Raw genomic sequence first — 22,940 nt, 5'->3', positions numbered from 1 at the left:
ACTCATTGTTTCGTTTGGGGATTTTGTTTGTTTTGTGAACCAGTTGTTCATTTATTTCATTATCTATGTACACATTTGTTGGTTTCATAGTCTTCAAAAAGGTTTTGTACAAATAAAAACTTTTAAAATATGTGTGAGGCGAGTCATACGGTGTGACTACTAAAAAATATTTGTCTTTCTGGTCTCTCTGTGGCACACAGGTGTAGAAATATCTCGGTCCTTTAGCCCCGAGTCCGCTTCAGATTCTGGAAATGAGACTAATTCCTCTGAAATGACAGAGAGCTCCGAGCTGGCGACAGCTCAGAAACTCTCCGAAAACCCTCTGAAAATGTTTGTAGCTACAGCTGAAGGGTATCAAACGCTCTCCGAAGAGAAGACCGAGTTTCAGTTAACCGCTTGTGACGCGAGGGCCGTATCCAGAAGCAAGGAGGACGAGCATCAGTCCACCGGCATTCCTCCTTCTCAGACCCTCCGCTCTGACCACCTGGAGATGGAACCGGAAACAATGGAGACCAAATCACTGACTGAGTACTTCAACAAAATGCACATGGATGCTGTGATGGGCAAGCGGCAAGGGAAGGTTGATGACGGGACCTGCGGGGTTGGCGAAAACGAGCCTCGACATATGAAGACCTCAGAGGACATTGTTGGGAGGTACAACAACTTCAACACATTTTCGTTTCAAGATTCCAGACAACAGATTCTACACAACAAACCGAAGGACCACATTTACTCAGAGTTGATCGGCGATGGCAGCGTGTCTTGTGCAAACCTGACACCCAAAAAGAGCAACAAAATTGAGTCTGGTGACTCGATCACGATAAACCCAGGTAAACCCAGAGCACCCGGGATGGACCTGAACGCTCTCTCTCCTGCAGAAGAAGCATATTTAATTGAGCAAGCCGCCAACGAGCAGCAGCAAACGAAGGCTTCCCGGGCTGAGAAGGAGGTGACGCGGTTGTACGAGTACCACTTGACAAAGAGGATGTCTTCGCTCCAGAGTGAAGGTATTCACTCCTTGCAGAGCTCCCAGTGCTCTTCCATCGACGCCGGCTGCAGCACTGGAAGCAGCAGCTGCGTGACGCCCATGGACTCGCCACTCTGCACCGTGGAGAATGTCCACTTGATTTCCGAGTCCTCTCTGAAGGGACTCGGCTTCCCAAGCACAGACGAGAAAGGCTACAGCCAAAGCCCACACAGCAAACTCATCCATCAGAATGTAGATCCTACATTTTTACGGAAGCACCACACTCCACCTGCTGCAGAGCCACCGAGTGGTGCAGGACGGGAGGGCTGCCAAAGGATGCCCAAGATTAGAGAAACTACAGGTATGTTATTGAGGGCTTTTTGAATGTTTGAGGGGAGAAAGTTACTGATACAATTTTTAACTTCAGTTTGAGTTTTTCAAAATTCCTGCATAATTAAATGGTTAAGATGGAAACAGTCATTCAGGGCAGTTTGGTGTGAAACGCTCCATTCTAGACTCAGAATTGTTCACAATGGTGGTGATGGGAACCAAACGTCCCTCTAAAAGCTCCTCACAGAAAGTTCCTACGTGAGCTGGTTCTGAATTCACTGCCTGATGACTGAGACGCTGTTTTATGAGAGTTTTAAGAAGATTTTGACCTAAAATGCCACCCATGCATGGTGGAGAGCTACTTTATTTTAATGTACACAGTGTCTTTATACCACACTGATTTCCATAGAATATTAAAAAAAGTTCTCTTTAAAAGTTCTCTAGAACCTTTTTCAGTCTAAGGTAGAGCAGATTATAATACAGTAAATGTATATTTAACTCAGAATGGTTTCTCAGACCACAGTCCATATTTCCCAGATCACAGTCCACTACAGTTTAGTCGAAGCTTAGCCTTGGATTAAACTGCAGTGCCAATCATCAGTGCTTCTCCTGAAACGAAGATGTTAGCAGTGAGTTTGTGCTGCAGTAACAGCCTCTAGTTTTCTGGCAAGGCTTTACACTACATGTTGAAACATTGCTATGAGGATTTGATTGAGCATTGGTGAGGTCAGGTACTGATGTTGGATGGTCAGTTCTGGATTACTTCAACTCATCCCAAAGGTAGCTTGGCATTGGACATGGTGACCTTAGGATCATGTGCAGCTGCTCCAGGGCATCCCATTACATTGGTCAGTGCTTTTCTTTAGGGACTAACAATGCACACAGTACCCCTGCACCATTTAGAGGTGGACATACATTTACATCTTAACCAGTTCATTTAAATAAGTAGAATTTTTTTCATTAGAAGTTCAGTCTTGATACTTTTGATTGACAGTGTACTTCAAGTTAGAAGAAAAGTGAAAAAGTCTAACAACGACAGTGTCAGCAGAACAGAACAGAACTGCACGCAGTTTCTTTGAGAGGAACAATGTTTTGATCATGCTTTCCTTCTGCTTTTCGTCCCACAGTGTAGCACATTGAAGACGGAGGTGAAGCTTGTGTTTTGCACTCAGTGCATCTGCACCGATCCTAACCATTCATGCATAGCACAGAGTTTTAGGTGCCAAACCAGAGGTCTCTGGAGGTCCTGACGTTCTTCTTGTGAGCTTCCCCTGATACTTCCCCGGCAAAAGGACCCCCACTCTGGTTGCCTCAAGATGGAATTTCCATTGAAAAAAAAATCACTTATTGGCTCAGGGAGCTTTGAAAGAACCTAAAGTCATAAAGACGAGTCTTCAGACCACAAAGAGGAGTTACAGAATTCAGAAAAGCTGCCTCGATCTCACAGCACGGGCTTCTGTGTTGTTACCAACTAAAAAAGGCAAAGAATGACCACTCAAATTCGGTCGAGAGGTCAGTCCAGTCCAAACAGCTCAAGCTTTAGTGGTAATCACTAAACATCGGTGGACACTGGGTACACTTTGGGAGTCTACAGTTGATTAAAGGATTCAGACTTCTAAGTGGACATACGGTTGTATGCAAAAGTTTGGGCACCCTGGTCAAGCAGCATGTTTTGTTAATTTTCTAATTGAAAGGAAGTTCACATACATTCATATACATGCAACTTAAATATGACACACGTCTTTTGATGTTAATGCACAACTGCCATGTATTTGCAAAAATAAATATATTAAATGCACAAACAAACAAAAATAAGTTGGAATAAAATGTGCCATGTGACCAGAGCCAAGTTGAACTCTTAGGATATCACCAAAGGCATGTTTAGAAGAGAAAAAAGCAGCATTTGATGAAAGGAACACCGTGCCAACTGTAGATCTGTTTTATTTTTGTCCACTGTGTTGTTATGTTTAACTAGCTAAGCTACAAAAAATAAAAATTACAATCACTACAGTACCAATAAACAAAGTCCAACAGGTCAAACAAAAAGGGCCAGCCAGCCCTACGTTTCCTTTATTTAAAAAATAAAACATAAAAAATGGTCAAGTGAAATGATCTTAAATCTGGTTGATGTTTATAATATTTCCCATTTTCAGATGGTTGTGCACTTATAATATTCTTATTTATTTCCTGACATTTTTACTTGTTTAAAAGTCATTTTAAATGAACTATACTGGCAGTTAATTTCGCTGGTTTCAAGCAAGTGTACTGAGACCACTTTACTGTGTGAAATTGACTTAAAAGAAGTAAAAAAATGTCTAGAAATAAATTAAATAATCTTAAATTAAGCTTACAACAATCTCAGCAGGAGAAATATTAGATTTACTGAGATCATTTTACTTGACTAGATGCTGTTTTGCAGTGTACCGGTAGGCCAGCAGATCACAGCTAACAATACTGGTGTGTCGACTGACGGGCAGCTGAGTAGCCATCGCCACTCAGAACATCAACAAATTGTGACCAGCAGTGCCCAAACTCCTGCGTACAGCTGGACGGATGGTGCAACACGTCCAGCATGTCACCACAGCACAAGAGATGGAGATGAAGGTCATGACATGCTTGATGTACTTGCTGAAACCTTCTGGGCCAAACCTCGGGCAGCAAGCACCGCTGACCAAAGCACCTCTGCATTCTTCATGATCCCAACATCTGGCTCGTGGTCATTCAACAGCACTCGAGACCATCTTTCAGAAACTTCAGACGACAGAACGCAGCTGAGTTTCAGCTACTTCAAAGCCATACACGGACACACGGTTACATCTGACCACCGGACAGCGGAGCGGTGACCGGAGTAACCCAGCTAATCTGGCCAATGTGAACTGCTTTGATAATCCATGCCTTGTGTATATTTTGTGTAATATGTAAAATAAAGAGAGGGAATTCTACAACACATAGAATTTTTAAAAGACGAAAATATTATTATTCATAAACCTTGGTAGACGCGTTCTTACGATTATATTATAAACGTCTGGTCAGCGGATTTGCCTGGTTATTTATGTACGGACGCCTCACTCCATCAGAACTACAGGACATATAAATAAACATGTTGAAAACAATAAGCGATTTCAGGCCACGTCACTAATTCAGTGTAGAAATCTTTTGCATAAGGAGGTTTATGAACATCTTACAGTCAAATGTGATTTATTTGCATTATCAAGCGTATTAAATATTTCCTGTCATCACAATCTTGTGCTGTCATCATTTAATCTTACACAATTACGTACATTTTTTGATGATTATATCATAAGAGACAGAATATGCAGAACAGATTTACTCTTGAAAAGTATTAGCACTTATTAATAATTACTGAATTGAATTTGATTCAGTAATGACTCACAGTGTAGATTCATATACTAATCTAGACACTCAGACGTGTTTCAATGCTTTATTCCAATATTAATAATAAACTAATTATTTTTAAGGTTATCTGCTGGAGATTTTATGACCATTTTTTAAATATGAGACGTTTATATTAGAACTTTATTCTGGATGCTGTTTTTTAGAACTTAATTTTGAATATTCATTTTTATTAATCAGGTTCATTAAAACTTTATTCTGTACATACAGTTATTCGTTTGTTCTGGCTATTAATTTTATTAGAACTTCATTCTAGATTTTATTTTTACTTGAGCCTCTGGATTTTTCTTCTTTTAGAACTTCATTCTAGATTTTAATTTTATTAGAGCCTCTAGATTTTAATTCTTTTAGAACTTCATTCTAGATTTTAATTTTATTAGAGCCTCTAGATTTTACTCCTTAGAACTTAGAACTTATTAGAACAATAATTTAGTTCAAATTTCATTCTAGATCTAATTTTATCACCAATTCATTTTTGATGTTCTACAGCTTTCTCAGTCATTTTAGAACCTTCTACAGCTCGGTCAATCATCCTGGACACATCTAACATTTCTCAAGTTTTATTTACAGCTTCATACTAACTAGTTGAAATCTATGAAGCTGTAAAGCATCAACGTTATATTATTATCATATCATATATTTTTCAGCATTTTTGTTTTTATATTATTGAAACCAGTGAAACTTTTGAATGCTTGAGTATATTAAACTGTTTTTTAATGTATTATTATTGTTGTTGTTTTGTTGTTGTTGTTGTTGTCGCGGTCAAGGGGTTTGTTTTAATATAAAATATGATTTTTTTAAAAGCATGTTAAGTGCTGATGTAATGGAAGGGAAGTTCTTCTCGTGAGGTTTTGCTTTCGTTTATGTGAAAATCAGAGCTGAGTTCGCTCAGGTAGAACACTTCAAACACTATTTTTACATTTCGGATCTCGTAACTGGAAAGAAAATTAAACCTAAACGTGTCTCTGTGGTTTGTAATGGAATTTTAATGCGTTGCGCGCTGGTTACAGCAATAATTAGCTAAAAAAGAGAAAGTGATTTCAGATTATGCTCAGTGAGGAAAACTTAAATGGTTCAATATTTGGCTCTGTGTTGAGACAAATGGAATCTTAACACTGGCCAAAAAATAATGTTTCTTCTATTATTAAGATGGTTGTGCGAAGTTTATTCAACTGTTTTATGTAATTTCAGTGTCTGATTAACACTACTCTACAATAAAATGTTACTAGACATCTAAAACAAGATTATAAAAATCTTGGAACAATCTCATAATGAGAATTATTAGACGTTCCCAGTAGATTTAAGATGATTTCACTTGTTAAGACATCACTCTTTGCACTAAACTGAATTTCACATCTTTGTATATTATACGGGGGATTTGGCGTGAACTCAAGCATCTAGGTGGTTAAATAATGAGGAAGTTATGCAGGTTAAATTTAGCCGCTCTCACTTGCGTTTATGGTTTTGTGTCTTCATGGTTAAGAACACAGCATGTAGAACACACAGAAAGGCTTTTCAGGACCACACTGCCTGTCTGCTCAGAAACCTCTACGCTTACGGAGGGCAGTTTAAGAAGAGATGACCCTGGGTTTGAGGACAGAGCCCAATAAAAAGGCGGTGAGTAGCTCTACCTTCTCTAATCTAGTCTCTTCTTAATGGTGAAATATAAGAATCTACTCCCATGATGACTTTCAACAGTGTGATGAGCGGCCATGTGATGGAGAGTCCCCAGTCACAGAACTGTTGAAGATGCTATTTATGTCAGTTATAGATTTCTGGATTGTTAGTTGAGGTTTTGAGTGATAATGCCTGTTTTGCTAGATGGAATGAGAGCATCGTTCGCTTGTCAGTAAGCTTTAAGGTTCTTAAATGTGCCCACGTGAAATATCCGCCGAGAAATTGTTCAAAGTAGAGAAACCTGCCAACTCAGACTTCTTTACAGTGGTGGTGATAGGAACCAGAACCAGGTGTCATGATATCTACAGTATCTGAGTTTTTAGATGTCATGTTGATGATGGTAAAATAGTGGTCAGTCTGAAAAAATATGTTTTCTTTACAACAGCCTGCATGTACCACCCCATCATGAATAAAGGCTGAAACCTTTTAATGTAATAGCTTTCCATGATTTTAGAGGCATTAAACTCTTAGGAACCACATCAAACCATTCCAAATGATTTTGTTTACAAGTTAAAAATTCTGAAATGTTGAAATTGGGTGGAATTTTCATGTGTTTAGGTTGTTGCTTCATTGCCACCTTCTGTTATGACCTCTGAGTAATACAAATTGTCTCCACCTCTTAGATGGCAGGGAGGACATTCATGACAATTTCCAGCCTGATCCTTTTCTGTCCATCTGTGTGGTTAGCGACTGAATGGTACCCCAAAAGTCTGCCGTGTGACGTCTCCAGGGCCAGCAATGGAACCGAAGTGACCGTGGACTGCACCAGCAGAAGCCTGACCAAAATCCCGATGGGGATCCCGTCAAATACCACCAACTTGACCCTCACCATCAACCACATTCCTCACATTCAGAACACCTCCTTCCAAGAACTCATCAATATCACCGAAATTGACCTGCGCTGCAACTGTGTACCCATCAAGGTCGGCCCGAAGGATCGCATGTGCACGCAAAGTGTGATGATTGATAACGGGAGCTTCTGGCAACTTAAGAACCTGAAGTCCCTTTACCTGGATGGAAATCAGCTCTCGAGCATACCTAAAGGACTTCCTCCAAACATTGTGCTTCTCAGTCTCGAGGTTAACAGCATCTCCTCGATTCTGAAAGAAAATCTTACAGAAATACCCAACATAGAGTTTCTGTACCTCGGTCAAAACTGCTACTTCCGAAACCCGTGCAACAGGACATACCATATCGAGGAGGATGCCTTTTTGCACCTTGACAAAATGACCTTGCTCTCACTTAAGTCAAACAATCTGTCCTCTGTGCCACAAAGACTACCATCCAGTCTTAAGGAGCTGTACCTGTACAACAATAACATACACAGGGTGACGGAAAAGGATTTTCAGAATTTGACAGAGTTAGAGGTCCTTGATTTGAGTGGCAACTGTCCTCGCTGCTATAATGCACCTTTTCCATGTGTTCCTTGCCCTAACAATGCAGCTTTTGCAATTGATAAAAATGCCCTCCAGAATTTGACAAAACTGAAAATTCTTCGACTCCACAGTAACTCCCTCACATCAGTGCAACGGGAATGGTTTAAGAGCTGCAAAGATCTCCGGGTGTTAGACCTCTCTAGCAATTTCCTGGCAAAAGCATTAACACGTACCTCCTTCCCTCATTCTTTGCCTTCTCTAGAAGAACTAGATCTCTCTTTTAACTATGAGCTTCAGAGATATCCATCTTCACTAAACCTTTCCAGAGCTTTCTCATCACTCAAGTCTCTCAGGATCCTGAGAATCAGAGGTTTTGTGTTCCAAGAATTGAAACGTGAAGATATTTCCCCTTTGACGAGTTTGGAGAAACTTGAGATGATTGACCTTGGCACAAACTTCATAAAGATAACAAACTTAAGCATCCTTACAGAGCTGAAAAACTTCCACATCATCAACTTGTCGGACAACAAAATATCATCTCCTTCCGAGGCTGGACCTGCAGCTGCTTTGGCAATGGCACAAGGTGCTCCCAAACAGGACAACACTTCCCCAATGTCGCGAGGTGCTCAGTACCAAAGTGGGGAAGTGAGAGAGATTCACTATTTCAGGTATGATGAATATGCACGCAGCTGCAAATACAAGGATAAGGAACTTGGGACACTGAGCCCTTTTTACACACAGTGCAGTTCTTTTGGGAAAACTTTGGACATCAGCAGAAACAACATTTTCTTTTTGCATTCAAGATTTCTAAATCTTCAAGAGCTCAGGTGCCTGAATCTATCAGGAAATGCTATGAGCCAGGCCTTAAATGGTTCTGAGTTTGTTTATCTCAAGAATCTGCAGTACCTTGACTTCTCCCACAATCGCCTTGATCTGATGTACTCCACTGCATTCCAGGAATTGAGCAATTTAGTCATTCTTGACATCAGTTACAACAACCACTATTTTGAAGCTGAAGGTTTAACTCATATGCTGAACTTCACCAAGAATCTAAGCAAGCTGACCAAATTAATAATGAACCACAATCAAATATCAACATCCACCAACACAGAGATGGAAAGTTTCTCTCTGGAACATCTGGAGTTTAAAAGCAACCGTCTAGACATGCTGTGGAGAGATGGCGATTTGAGATATGTCAACTACTTCCAAAAGCTAATGAATCTGAAAACCCTTGACATTTCTCATAACAACCTCAACTTCATTCCCAAGCAGGTTTTCCAAGGCTTGCCACAAACACTCACAGAATTACACATTGCAAACAACAAACTGAAATCATTTACCTGGGAGGGTCTTAAATATCTCAAGAACCTGAAGGTCTTAGATCTTTGTGGCAACCTCTTGACAACAGTGCCTGCAAAGTTGTCCAACTGTTCAAAATCTATTTTGACGCTGATTCTCCGCAAGAATCAAATTGCAAGCCTTACTCCTAATTTCCTCCAAGATGCTTTCAGCCTGAAAAACTTAGATCTGAGTTACAATCAGCTCAAGTACATTGAAGAATCAAGCTTCCCAGAGGAGGTCAGAGACAATCTGCAGGTCCTGCATTTGAACAACAACAGGTTTGTTTGCTCTTGCAATGCCACATGGTTTGTCAGATGGATCAATCGCACCTCCGTGAATATCCCCAGGCTGGCGACTGATGTCAACTGTGCTGCTCCGGGCACTCAGCGAGGTCAAAGTGTGATTTTTCTGAACCTTCAAGCCTGCCAGCACAGCTCCCTGTCCATTATCCTGAGTATCCTGACAACATCCGTGATCCTAAGTGTTCTCACGTTGTCCATCTCCAGCCACCTCTTCCTCTGGGATGTGTGGTACATCTACCACTTCTGTTTGGCCAAAATCAAGGGCTACCGTCGCCTCCTTTCAGAAAGCACAGCCTATGACGCTTTCATTGTATACGATAAAACCGACAAAGCCGTGAGCGACTGGGTTCTGCAGGAGCTCCGTGTCCAACTGGAAGAACAAGGTGAACGACAGCTCCAGCTTTGCTTGGAAGACCGTGACTGGGTTCCTGGATGCCCCCTCATTGAGAACCTCTCTCAGAGCATCCAGCTCAGCAAGCGTACCGTGTTCATCTTGACCAGCCGTTTCATCCGGAGTGGCCACTTCAAGATGGCCTTCTACCTGGCCCACCAGCGGCTTGTGGACGAGAAGAACGACGTCATCATCTTGATCTTCCTGGAGAAGTTCTCCTCAGCTTACTCCAAGTACCTGAGGCTCAGAAAGAGACTGTACAAGCGCTCGGTGCTTGAATGGCCGAGGAACCCTCAGGCGCAGCGGTACTTTTGGTTCTGTGTCAGGAATGTCATGGCAGCGGAGAGCCAGCAGCACTACAATAAACTCTTTCAGGAAACTCTGTGACAGTTGAGATCTTCAGGAAGATGTTTTCAGTGTAAAACTCATCTTGTAGCAAGTGAAATCATCTTGCATTTAGTCAATATATCCAATAGATCCCATTTTGAAAGTGCTATAAGAATATTTTAAGATGCCTCAATGTATATTTATATGTTTTTACTTTACTTTCATGTTTGAATTTTATCTAGAAAAGGGCTAATTTTACCAGCAGATAGTTTTGCTTATTGCAAGCAATAATTTCTTCTTGTTATTATTTAGAATGTATTCATGTATAGGCCATTTGAATAAGACAGTTTAGATAAAATAACTGAAAAACAACTCAGAAATACGAAATACAGTAGCTTAAATAATTTTAGAATATTCTTTGAACAGAAAAGAGAAATGTTAGATATACTGACTAGATTTAAGAAGTTTTTACTCACCAAGACATCATTTTTTTTGCAATTTTTATTCTTCTGTAGTTAATATAACAAACTGTTTTTATAATTAATTATTATTAAATGAGTATTGCTGTAATTATTATGTGGCCAGGTTAAAGACGATTTTCTCATTTTGTGAAAGTTTTTCTGATTTGGAATCTTAATGTTGTTTCTCTTTTGACTCACACATAAAATGTGTGAAACAGAATGTCCCGTGAAAAGTACCAAAATTCCCCATTTATTATTCAAAGTATCTAACAAAATGACATCTGTTGGATGAAACTTATCAGAATGCCTGAATTTTTAATTGTGTTTCTCTTTTTTCAAAGCATTTAATGTAAATTCTGGCACCAGATTGGGAAAAATCACTGCTGGCTTATGCTCATCTCAAAGAGTAAATACACTGACTGTCACTTTTCAAAATTGCTGTATATTTAAGTGGTTAAGATGTAAACAGTCATTCTGAGCGGTTTGGTGTGAAACGCTCTGTTCTAGATAAACTGACCGAGTCAGAACCGTTCCCAGTGGTGGTGATGGGAACCAGACTTCCCTCTAAAAGCTCCTACAGAAAGTTCCTACATGAGCTGGTTCTGAATTCACTGCCTGATGACTGAGACGCTGTTTTATGAGAGTTTATAGAACTTCAACTCCATTCATGGTGGAGGGAGACATGCAGGGCGCCGTGCGGCAAAATAGTCCCCAAAGAAAACTCATTATTCCAGATTTTCCACTGTTTTCCATCATCAACATTCCATATAAGCTCAGAAGACTCAAGTGTCTGTATCTGTGTTGTCGTCATGGCAACGCCTGGTTCCCATCACCACCACTGTAAAGACGTCTGAACCGTTTCACACCAAACCCTCTGAATGACTTTATTTCCATATCAGCTAAATTTAGCAAATAAAATAAATCTTGTTTTTGAACATGTATATAATAAATTCTTTGCAGACTGGCTCCTAGTTGTGTTGATTGATCCTTACACCAACCACAAGGAACTATATGGCACAATAAATCAAAGCATTACAGTCCAAAATAAGGACCTCTGCAGCTTTCTGAGTGTCATGAACCATTCCTGCTCTTCAGTCTTCAGCCCTTACAGTTCAAGCAAAAATAATGCACACAAAATTGATCTTTGCTCTGTCTGTATCACCAATGCAATGGAAAAACAAGCATCTCAGCTGTGGGCAGAATTCAGTGAAATCAGTTTACACTTTCATGTGACTGATACATATATGCTAGAGAAAAGGGAAGTGAGTCAACAGCACTTCCCCTTATGTACTGACACTTAGAGGTGCAAAAATAAAACAATAGCTTCTGTGGTCTCTCACTGATCAGAGTCTGACCAATAAGCTGTCCCTCAAACTCCCTAAACAGGTAGTTATGTTTAATAAACTGTGTGATCTGGAAACAGAACACTGAATGCATGTGAATGGCCAGGAGGCGAAGACCTCGGTACCTATCTAGATAGACATATATGTGTACATGTATAGATATGTACACATACACTAGAGACACTGCTGCTGGCAGTTAAACTTCCTTTTTTATCGAGGCAGCTCTCTGTGAATATCGCGGCACCACTCATTCAGTCGTTAGAGTCCTGTAAATCTGCAGGAATTATATATGGAGCATCGCTAACATGGTAAGGCAGCATATTTGTCTTTTATCTTTATCTGATTTCTGAAAATAGCGATTATTAAAACGAGCTTGTTATGGTATGTGTTTGCCCTGACTGTGATCAAGCTTCATGCTCTTAAAAGACTTGTTTTTCCGTCTCTTTATTCATCTATTAACTGAAAAAAAATGGTAGCAATAAATCGAAATGAACAAGCCTGTTTTATTTCACACTTCTATAACCTAAGAACAAACTAAGCATTAGTTTGCATTGAAGTCTCTGTAATTACTGAATAATAAGCCATAGTATGAAATAAACCTTAAGAGGTTAAATGCTACTACATGACGTTGACATAACCATGCATTAAACATCTAATGGCATTTCTGGTATGTTATTATTACAGATTATGTCCAGAAAGTGTCATGTTATCATTACTGGTATTTTTACTAATGTTTGATGTTGTGATGACTAACTAGAGTGTACGTTAACAAAAAATAGCATGTGATATAAGCTTTCATAACATTAAACATTATGATATCTGTCATAACAGCACATGACATGTTTATGGCATGGTTATATCAGTGTTAAGTATTCAAGTGTTCAAGTGAAGTGTTATTGAAAAGTTGCCCAGTTCAGTTGTTCTCCTATGCATACACTTACAGGACGCTGCTGCATACTGGTTTAAGCTCGCATGCTGGGTGACGGTGGCGTTCCCAGTCAGCCCAGACCCCAACGATCTGGACAAGAAATTCCTGAAGTCTCAGCCATGTGATGTGAGCCAGAACACCACCAAAGGAACAGTGGTCTTCGACTGCCACAGTCGGGGACTGAAAGAGGTGCCAGACGTTTTCACAAACACCACCAGCCTCGATCTGTCTGAGAACAGAATCCAGAATTTAACGCTGGTTAAAATGGGCAAGCTGCAAAAGCTGACGGACCTCAATCTCAACTGGATGAATAAAAATAACGACGTGAACATCACAGCAGGAGTTTTTGCAAACATGACGAGTCTAAAGAAGCTACAGCTCAGCGGAGTTGGTCTGACACACGTGCCCGAACAGCTTTCGAAGAGCCTGAAATATCTGAGCTTGATAGAAAACAGAATCACCTCACTAAATGCTACCAGCTTCTCCAACACGACGGCCTTGTTCTATCTCAACCTGTCCAGAAACTGCTACTACTGGAATGTTTGTTCGAGAGTTTTTACAATTGAACATGGAAGCTTTTCCAACCTTACCAAGTTAAAGGAGTTGTCTCTGTCGTTCAATAATCTAACGCACGTTCCCAGAGGATTGCCCGTCTCCTTAAATACGCTTGAACTCGCTTCCAATAGCATCGCGTATATTGGGGAGGATGATTTCAAAGATCTGCGAAATCTATTGATTCTTAAAATCCAGGGCAACTGCCCCCGGTGCCATAACGCTCCATATCCCTGCATCCCATGTCGGAATGGTTCTATTGAGATACACGAACGAGCTTTTGACAATCTCCAGGACCTTAATTTGCTGCACCTTGCTGGGAACTCTATTCGTTACATGAAGAAAGCATGGTTTGATAACATATTCAAGCTTCAGCAACTCTACCTTTCATTCAATTTCTTGATGGGTGAAATTGAGAGTGGACATTTTTTAATGAATCTGCCGCTACTGAAGAAACTTGATCTCTCGTTTAACTATGACCTGAAGGCTTATCCCCAGTCTGTGAGACTAGCACCTACTTTTGCAAACTTGACCTCTCTTAAGGTCCTCCACATTCAAGGTTTGGTTTTCAAAGAAATCAATAGTGAAACTCTGAGTCCACTTTACAACCTGCAAAATCTGTCGGTGCTGGATTTAGGGATAAATTTCATTGTACGTGCCAAGTCAGACCTCTTCAGGCAGTTTCAGAGTCTGAAGCTGCTGTACCTTTCAGAAAACCGACTTTATCCTGTTAGCACCTCTGAGGTTGGGCAGTTGGGCAGCACTTTTGGTTCAGTCTTCACCCTTCCTGGACTGTCAGGGTCCAGCTCCAAAAAGGAACAAAATTTTGAGGTGTCAAACCAACTTGTCAAACCTGAGTGTTACAATGCTGGTCGTGTGCTGGATCTAAGCAAGAACAATCTCTTCTTCATCGCCCCTGAGCAGTTTAAAGGATATGAGAACATATCCTGCCTCAACCTGTCCAGGAACGGCTTTGCGGCAGCTCCGAATGGGTCCGAATTCACAGCTTTGCCCCAGCTGAAATATCTAGACTTGTCTTACAACAAAATTGATTTGGCCTACGATAACGCCTTTAAAGAGTTGGAAGAGTTGGAGGTGCTGGACCTCAGCTTCAACACACATTATTTTACTGTGCCTGGAGTTACCCATAATCTATGTTTTTTAAAGACGTTGCCCAAGCTGAGAGTCCTAAATATGAGCTCTAATGGCATCTTTACCTTAACCACAAAGAAGATGTACAGCGATTCTCTCAACGAGCTCCAGTTCCAGGGCAATAAGCTCCAGAAGTTATGGAAAGACGAAACATACGACAAGCTTTTCGAATCATTGACAAACCTGACGTACCTCGACATCTCGCACAATGAGCTGACGGATATCCCCGAGAGAGTTTACGCCCACCTGCCTGACACGATCAAGAAATTCAGACTGGCCCACAATTCTCTGACGAATTTCAACTGGACTTTGATGAAAAGGTTCACACAACTCGAGGAGCTCATTCTTAGTTACAACAGATTGACAAATGTATCCAATAACATAAGCGTGAGCACCCCCTACCTGCAGTATCTGGACCTCAGGCACAACAGGATCTCTCAACTGACCGACGGGTTTCTCATCGGCGCGGTGAATCTCAAGCGGCTGGACCTCAGCCAGAACAGACTGGCCGTCATCAATATGTCCACCTTCCCGGACCAGGAGCAGAACCACCTGAGCACTTTGTGGCTCCACGGTAACCCTTTCCGCTGTACATGTGACATAATGTACTTCATCCTTTGGATCGGTCACAGTGATGTGGCGATCCCAGAACTTGTCACCTCTGTGAAATGCAACATGCCTGAATCTGTCAAAGGGAAAGCAGTGGTACATTTCGACATCCAGGAATGCATCAACGACAAAGTTGCCTTCCTGATCTACTTCTTCACGACCTTCTTCATTATTTGCATCACCTTCATCTCAACCATAATGCATTTGTTCTACTGGGATGTTTCTTACTTGTTCTTCTATTTGAAAGCCAAATTCAAAGGATACCAGTACCTGAGTTCTGTGGACAGCATCTACGATGCCTTCGTGACTTACGACACTAAAGACCCGCTGGTGTCCGAATGGGTCCTGAACCATCTCAGGGTACAGCTGGAGGAGCAGGGGGAGCGGTACTTACCCGTGTGCCTGGAGGAGCGGGACTGGGTGCCAGGCTGCCCCCTGCTGGATAACATGACCCAGAGTATCCAGCAGAGCCGCAAGACCGTCTTTGTGCTCACGCGCAGTTACGTCAACAGTGGCTCTTTCAGGATGGCAGTGTACCTGGCCCACCAGAGGCTGCTGGAGGAAAGCGAGGATGTGATTGTGCTGATCTTGCTGGAGCCCGTTCTCCAGAACTCTCACTTCCTGCGGTTGCGGCGGCGCCTGTGTGGCCGAAGTGTCCTTGAGTGGCCACGGGCGCCAGCTGCAGAACCGTGGTTCTGGCAGGGTCTGCGGAACGCCATCCGGGTGGAGAACACCGCCATGTACAGCCAACTCTACTCCAGATACTTCACCAGCAACAGCAGGAGGGAGGAAGACTGAACTGGGAGCCAGTTCTACTGGAAAACTGTCTCAGCAGAGGAAGTCAGCTGAAGTCTGGCTGATATACTGTAATATTTCTCACTTTCAGATTGTTGTATTGAATTGTAGGATTATTCCACTTACTGCTTGGTTCTGTCTTCAAAAAAGCAGATTTCTAACAGAATATGGCAATTTAAAAATATAATCACTATTATGATTAATACTAGATGAGGCAAGTTTATTTACAGAGCACCTTCCATACGCTGCTGTCATTCAAAGCGCTTTACAAATGAGAAAATACATTTAAAAGCCATTAAGGAGAATAAAAATTAAAAACAGGATTAAAACAATAGATTTAGAAAAGAAAGCTGTTAAATTAAAAAACAAATTAAAAATTAAATTAGGATAATAATGGATAATAAAGTGCAGAGAAGAAAGGCCAGAGATGCTGTGATTAAACTGAGCTGAAAGCTACTGAAATAATAAAAATAAAATTAAAGATTAAATTAGAATAATAAAGGATAAAACATGCCATTACAGAGAAAAAGGGTCTAGAAGTGCCAACGGTGTGTAAACCCAGCTGAAATCTGCTCAAACAGTAGAAATTAACTGAAAAATGAAATATAGTTCCTGGTGATCTGAGAGTTCCGCTCGGCTCATGTCGCTGCAGCAGGTCAGATCAATACGTTTACTTTTACTAAGTGTTCAACGTGTTTAAATACGTTGAATAATCCTATAATATTCCTGCAGTGTACGCCGACGCTGACGGCAGCTCGGCTGAAACAGGCCAGGGCAGAACGAGGCCTGGTCTGTTTTTACCTTTAGACCACGGGTTCGTTCGTTCAGCTGTCTGTGTGAAAGCTGCGAGTTTCCTCTTGTGTTTTCAGTATTTTTGCTTCATATTTTATTTACAGTAATTTGACTTCTGCTGATGCCGATTCAAAAATGAAACTGAATGTTTAAAGTTTAAAGTTTAATTTCCAGCAAAAAACGTTTGAACTGCATTCATTCATTCCTTCTTTCCTTTCTCCTGTTGTTTATGTGTTAAAACTGAGGTTAACACAAGATTCCTATTGTGTTTATCATCCTGTCATATTTGCACAAAATTCCTAAAAGCAATCATGCAAATCTTTATGCATCTTGTCAATTAAAGACACGTTAATTTGCATAAGAATCTGTAATGTTTCATGTGAGTTTCCTATTGTGGGCTGACGAGCTGTGAAATGTTATTCAGTAATTGATTGGATTGTCTTTGCCCCCCCCCCCCCCAATCAATTACATCAATTACTGTGCCTTATTTATTGCCTTTTTATTGTAACAGTGGTAATACACACACCGATCATGCGTAACATCCTGACCACCTCACTGTCCACTTCATCAGCTCCACTGACCGTTCAGTTCCCCTCTGTAGTTCTACAGTTACAGACTGTAGTCCATCTGTTTCTCTGATACTCTGTTACCCTGTTCTTCAGTGGTCAGGACCCCCATGGACCCTCACAGAGCAGGTACTGTTTGGGTGGTGGGTCATTCTCAGCACTGCAGTAACACTGACGTGGTGGTGGTGTGTTAGTGTGTGTTGTGCTGGTGTGAGTAGATCAGACACAGCAGTGCTGCTGGAGTTTTTAAACACCTCAGTGTCGCTCCTGGACTGAGAACCAAAAATATCCAGCCGGCAGCGTCCTTTGGGCAGCGTCCTGTGGGCAGCGTCCAGTGACCACTGATGATGGACTAGAGGATGACCAACACAAACTGTGCAGCAGCAGATGAGCTGTCGTCTCTGACTTTACATCTACAAGGTGGACTGGTAGGAGGTAGGAGCATCTAATAGAGTGGACAGTGAGTGGACACAGTGTTTAAAAACAGCAGCACTGCTGTGTCTGATCCACTCGCACCAGCACAACACACACTAACACACCACCACCACGTCAGTGTTACTGCAGTGCACCACCCAAATAGAACCGGCTCTGTGAGGGTCCATGGGGGTCCTGACCACTGAAGAACAGGGTAACAGAGTATCAGAGAAACAGATGGACTACAGTCTGTAACTGTAGAACTACAGAGAGCAGCTATACGGTCAGTGGAGCTGATAAAGTGGACAGTGAGAGTAGAAACGTGGAGGTGGTCAGAATGTTACGCCTGACCGGTGTACTTGTAGCACTAGAAGAAGACTGCATTAATGTGTAACCTATAAGTTATAATTAAGTTAATTCTAATACAAGGAAATACCAAAAAAACTATAGAAATAAACCACTTCTGCATGAAATCATAGTGTAAAACGGTGCGAATGTTCCCAAAATATTCCCGTGGGTGTTTCCAGCTCCAGCCCTGAAGTTCCATCTGTACAGATTTGTGTTTGTTTTCACGTCATAAGTCACTCCAGAGCTGAATCCGGTGTGCCAGAGCAGGAAAACAATACTATGCAGCGCAGGTGGACTACAGATCTGGAGCTGGGAATCATCAGCTGGAGTATTATGGAACAAACACAATGCTATTTGCAGTACCACCAGCGGCCGCCAGGTGTCACTGCTTCACAGCCTTTCAGCCGCGCAGAGGGCGTTGGCCACTCGGTACTGTGCAGTGATGACGTCGTGCCCTTTTGTGCTTAAAAACACGTATTTTTAAAAAACTCAGTCACAACTATCGACTCTCCTTTTAACACAAATGCACATTTCAAAGCGTCTCACGACGGCATTGTTTTCCTGTGCGCGGATATTTCGAAATCGGCGGGTGTGACGTCACGCCCCTCGTTTGCATACGGCCACTATATAAGGCGGTGCTGAGCTCCCCTCTCTCACAGTGCAGTCTTATCTGGAGAAGGCCACATCACCTGTTCTATCTGCAGCCACCTGGTAAGTGCACTTTATATGCTGTTTCAGCTTCCCCTACATCACCACGTACTGTTAATATGCATGAGTTTGACTAGCAGCCTGCGCCTGGCCGCATTTAAGGCTGCACCGTTGTATTTTCTGGCTTTCTTTTTGGGCCTTCCTGGAGCAGGACTGCAGTTCAAGCACCAGTGCCCGCTTTATAGCAAGCACGGCAGCTTATTAGTGGCTGAAAAGGAAGATTTCGTCACTGTGCATCAGACAACAGCTGCGCGGGGTCGTCCGCTCTTTGTTCGGGCAGCTGCGCCCAGTCCAGCAGCACGCATGGAAACATGCAGCAGCCGTACGGATGCATGCAGTCGTGTGAGATGTGGGCATGCATGGAAATGTGGTGGTTCGTTTCTGAAATCTGGACGGCTTTTGCAGGGAGAGTCCATCTGAGTGGCGGATGGGCAGATGTGTCCAGATGTCTTCATTGTTTGTCTTGAATGCATTTTAAAGGAATAAGACTTGAAGTACGGCCTCTGGAAATGCTGGCCGTGCTAGGAAACGTAGTGGGGTATAAATTGGGCCAAGTTTTGAGGTCGCAGGTCAGTTTTGGGGCTCTGGAGGACCGAGACGAGACGTTCAACATGTTCTCTTTGTTTCAGACCAATCGTGAACATGTCTGACAAGCCAAACCTGGAGGAAGTCACCAGCTTCGACAAGACCAAGCTGAAGAAGACAGAGACCCAGGAGAAAAACCCTTTGCCGTCAAAAGAGAGTGAGTGCCTTCGTGTGGCCTGTTGGACTGAATTTAATGTTTAGTCGTCTGTGTGCACTTAGGTTTGTGGTGATATGTATGTAATGTCTATTTAATCACAAATGAGGTAGAAAATGATTAATTTTTTTTTTTTTTTTTCCTTTCCAGCCATTGAACAGGAGAAGCAGGCGGGCTCATCATGAAGCCCCACCTCAAGACTCCACTATGCACTGTACATTCCACATTGCCTTCTTTTTTTCACCTTTTAGCTGTTAACTTTGTAATGGGGGGAAACGACAAAAAGCCAATTCGACAAACCCAAGTTGCATTCTGATTGGACGAAACCAAAAAAAACGAACGAATAAGTGACTGTACAGCCCCGTGACGCCCCGTACCTCCTTCCCTTTTTTCTTCTTTTTTTTTTTTTAAATGTTGTGTTTTTAAATATTAGAGAACGCACCACCGCGAAAGCTGTCGGATGTTTCGTGCGGCGGAAGAAGAGGAAGCAGCAGTGCAGATAGCATGGAAGCGAAATTTCGCTTCAGCCTCAGACACACTGGGTGTTGAGAGGAGGGGGCGGGGCCAAGTTTGAGCGACAACTTCCAGGGACCTACACGTTCACTATCTCGGGCTTGACCTGGGTTGACTTGTGTCAAATGCTTTCGAGTCATGCGGTGTTTGTTTCCTTTTTTTTTTTACGTTTTTTTTGTATAAGTTCGAACCTTGGAATGCACAAATTTGTTTTGTATGCAAATAAAAAGAGAAAACTGTCACTTGTGTTTGTAGCTTTTTTGGGGGGGGTGCTGGGAAACCGTTTAAAGGCTCTCTGCTTTTTCTGCTTTGGGCCAGTTTAAAGATCTGCATGCAAGATGTACATTAGCCTGATCTGTGGAGCAGATCACTGCTGTGAGAACAAAACCTCATACCTGCAAAACTCTAGATTTAGAGGAGAAGGGAAAAACCGACTTTACTCTTAATGCAAGTCAATGGAACCAGAATTTAGGAGGAGTTTTGGGCCGTTTCTTTTGGTCCAGTCATCACAAACTTCACCCATAATGTAAAGGGCATCGGGCTTTTTCAAATGACATCAAAAAACGACAGAAATGCCGATATGAGGGTTTTGGTCAGACAGTAGCAGTTTATTCACCTGTGTGCTCGGACGCTGAGCTCAGACGCTGGTAGAGCTCGTGTTCTGTCCGACTGACACACATTCAGGCCTTACGCTGCGCTGTGTAAGTGGATGAGGAGGTTTGCCGTCGGTGTTGGCACCCTGCTCTCGCCCAAGTGACCCAGAAAAATGTCCCAGGGCAAACTGCAATGTAAGGGCTTAGCGGTTGAGCCCTGTCTCAAAGCAGCGCCTCCCTGTGAGACACCGACAGCTACAGGAGGTCATGGAAAGGTTTGGAAACCTCGGGCTGCTGCTTTGTTCACAGAGATGTGTCTGAGAAGCTCTTATTTAGATCTTGATCCACTTTAGATGAAAATTCTAGCAAATCAAACCGCTGACTAATCAGATCGCCAGCAGTATAATTGTGTAATCTAAACGTTCGCGCTTGAACCGACTCCTTCGGGGCATTAAAGGTGCCAGTGAGCAGATTCTCTCAGGAAGACGAGCTCATTGCTACACTTAGGGTCAAAATCATACACATGCTACCTCCCTCTGGTATTTTAAGTGCTGTTGCCAGCAAACAGACGTCTCCCGAGGCCGGGAAAGAATCCTCAGCGGAGGCGACTGTGAGGCTTTGGCCTTGTGCTGTGAGCCTGCTGGCTAGCAGTTTATCAGAGCATCCAGCTAGCAAGGCTAACAGCTGCAGTAGCCTTGTGCTCAGGGCTCGTCCAGCACCAGCTTTGTGATCAGGCTGAACTGGGACACAAACTAGGCTGGTTTACTGGTGCTTCCCCAGATAAGTGGATTGGTGCTAAGCTGGTTAGCATTAACGGTGCATTAATCTGACCCAGTGGCGCAGCCTTTATGCCAAAAGGGTTGTTTTCAGTTGCCGCCTTCTAGCTGGACAGGCAACCAGTGGACAGGTCAGCTGGAACTTGGCCATTTAGTCCCGTGGGCTGATTTTAAGTTAAGTGATATTTTTTTGATCCCACAAACGGGGAAATTCCACCTCCGAATTTAACCCATCCGTGAAGTGAAACACCACATCCACACTAGTGAACACACACACACTTGGGGATCAAACCGGCAACCTTCCGGTCACAGGGCCGGATCCCTGACCTCCAGCCCACGACTGCCCCACAAACCGTCTGGTGAAGACGGTAATAAAATGTTAGTACACTTTAATTCTTCAAGATATTCAGTGATGTATGGTTTACTGGTATATGCATGTGTGAGTGAGTGTGTGCGTATATTTTTATATATGTGTGTGTGTGTGTGTGTGTGTGTGTGTGTGTGTGTGTGTGTGTGTGTGTTTGTGTGTGTGTGTATGTGTGAGTGATGGCAGGAAACTATAAAAATAAATACATTTTATTTATTTTTATAGTTTTATGTTATTCTCTACATATGAGCATCTGTCTGATTCTTTGGATGCCTCAGCAAACGTGGCCAATAAAAAAGCTCGGTTCTGATTCTGATTCTAGAATTTCTGCAGTGTGATGTTGGACTAATGCAGATTTTATACAGATTATTTTCAAGTTCACCAAAACCAAAAAGATGCACAGTGTAAACAAAGTAGAGTCACAATTTTTGGATTTTTAAAGCGTTCAGTTTTTGTTTTGGCCAAACATTCATGTGTAAACTATGGAATAAAGTTATATTCAGTCTAATAAATGATATCATTAAAGATTTGATGCAGTGAACCTTTAGGTCTGTTTTGTATCCTGGCCGACGATCCGGGTGAACGCAGAACGGCTGCGTTTCTCACGTCTTTGTTCATATCTGAGGATATAACTCAGGCAGGGCCTGATTTCCTCCTCCTTTTCTCTCTCACTTCCTTTCAGCTGTGGTTAGCCATTGTTTTCATATGACCTTTCATTGGGATCTTCACACCATGAGTGCAGATCTGTACATTTGTTCCCTTGAATTGTTTATTTAGAAAAGTTTGTGTTTTTTTTTTTCATTTTTCAGATCTTTTTTTTTTTTATTATTTTTTTTTAACAAGGCCCTATTATAAATGGGATTTTGGATCTGGTCCCAGTATAAAGTGTTATAATAAACCCAAATTTTTAAGCTCATAGAACGCAAGTCTGAGCTCGACAGGTTCATTATAGAAGGTTTCGAGCCGAGTTTGGGGCGATTTTTCATGTGCAGCACTGAGCTCAGGTTTGTTTTCTAATGATTGATTGTTAAGTAGTGATTTCTATGTTTATTTGAAGGGATATGCACGCAGGTCGGGTGTCAGCGGTACCAGTCGGGCCTGATTGGGTCAGATTTGGGCCTCAGTTTCATGCCTGTACAGTAGTGGCTTTTCAGGTGGT

General features: G+C 42.1%; 4 protein-coding genes across 7 annotated transcripts in view; all 4 read left to right on the top strand.

The window, feature by feature from the left end:
- Positions 1–4,536, top strand: part of frmpd4 (FERM and PDZ domain containing 4) — a 76,252-nt gene extending 71,716 nt beyond the window's left edge. For all 3 annotated transcript variants that reach the window (XM_037539460.1, XM_037539461.1, XM_037539462.1), the window contains 2 exons: positions 201–1,328; positions 2,425–4,536. In XM_037539460.1, coding sequence (XP_037395357.1) covers positions 201–1,328; positions 2,425–2,429 — 1,133 coding nt within the window. In that variant the 3' untranslated portion in view covers positions 2,430–4,536. The remainder of the gene's footprint in view (positions 1–200; positions 1,329–2,424) is intronic.
- Positions 4,537–6,131: 1,595 nt separating this feature from the next.
- Positions 6,132–10,595, top strand: tlr7 (toll-like receptor 7). Of its 2 annotated transcripts, none has more exons than XM_037539184.1 (2): positions 6,132–6,328; positions 7,076–10,595. In XM_037539184.1, the coding sequence occupies exon 2, from the start codon at positions 7,180–7,182 to the stop codon at positions 10,183–10,185; it is 3,006 nt and encodes a 1,001-aa protein (XP_037395081.1). In that variant the 5' UTR covers positions 6,132–6,328; positions 7,076–7,179; the 3' UTR covers positions 10,186–10,595. The 2 variants fall into 2 exon arrangements, with proteins under 2 accessions (XP_037395081.1, XP_017539944.1); XM_017684455.2 differs by having other exon boundaries at positions 7,012–10,595.
- A 1,327-nt stretch (positions 10,596–11,922) lies between these two features.
- On the top strand, positions 11,923–17,118 carry LOC108412438 (toll-like receptor 8). Its single transcript, XM_017684453.2, has 2 exons — positions 11,923–12,237; positions 12,873–17,118. Exons 1-2 carry the CDS (start codon positions 12,235–12,237, stop codon positions 15,966–15,968), a joined length of 3,099 nt encoding a protein of 1,032 aa, XP_017539942.2. The 5' UTR covers positions 11,923–12,234; the 3' UTR covers positions 15,969–17,118.
- Positions 17,119–18,640: 1,522 nt separating this feature from the next.
- tmsb4x (thymosin beta 4 X-linked) lies at positions 18,641–20,287 on the top strand. The gene is made up of 3 exons (XM_017684454.2): positions 18,641–18,796; positions 19,423–19,535; positions 19,683–20,287. Exons 2-3 carry the CDS (start codon positions 19,436–19,438, stop codon positions 19,715–19,717), a joined length of 135 nt encoding a protein of 44 aa, XP_017539943.1. The 5' UTR covers positions 18,641–18,796; positions 19,423–19,435; the 3' UTR covers positions 19,718–20,287.
- Positions 20,288–22,940: the final 2,653 nt, after the last annotated feature.

This window comes from Pygocentrus nattereri, chromosome 6 (assembly GCF_015220715.1).
Source record: "Pygocentrus nattereri isolate fPygNat1 chromosome 6, fPygNat1.pri, whole genome shotgun sequence".
Classification (NCBI taxonomy): Eukaryota; Metazoa; Chordata; class Actinopteri; order Characiformes; family Serrasalmidae; genus Pygocentrus; species Pygocentrus nattereri.
This window is presented reverse-complemented; position numbering and strand designations above follow the sequence as displayed.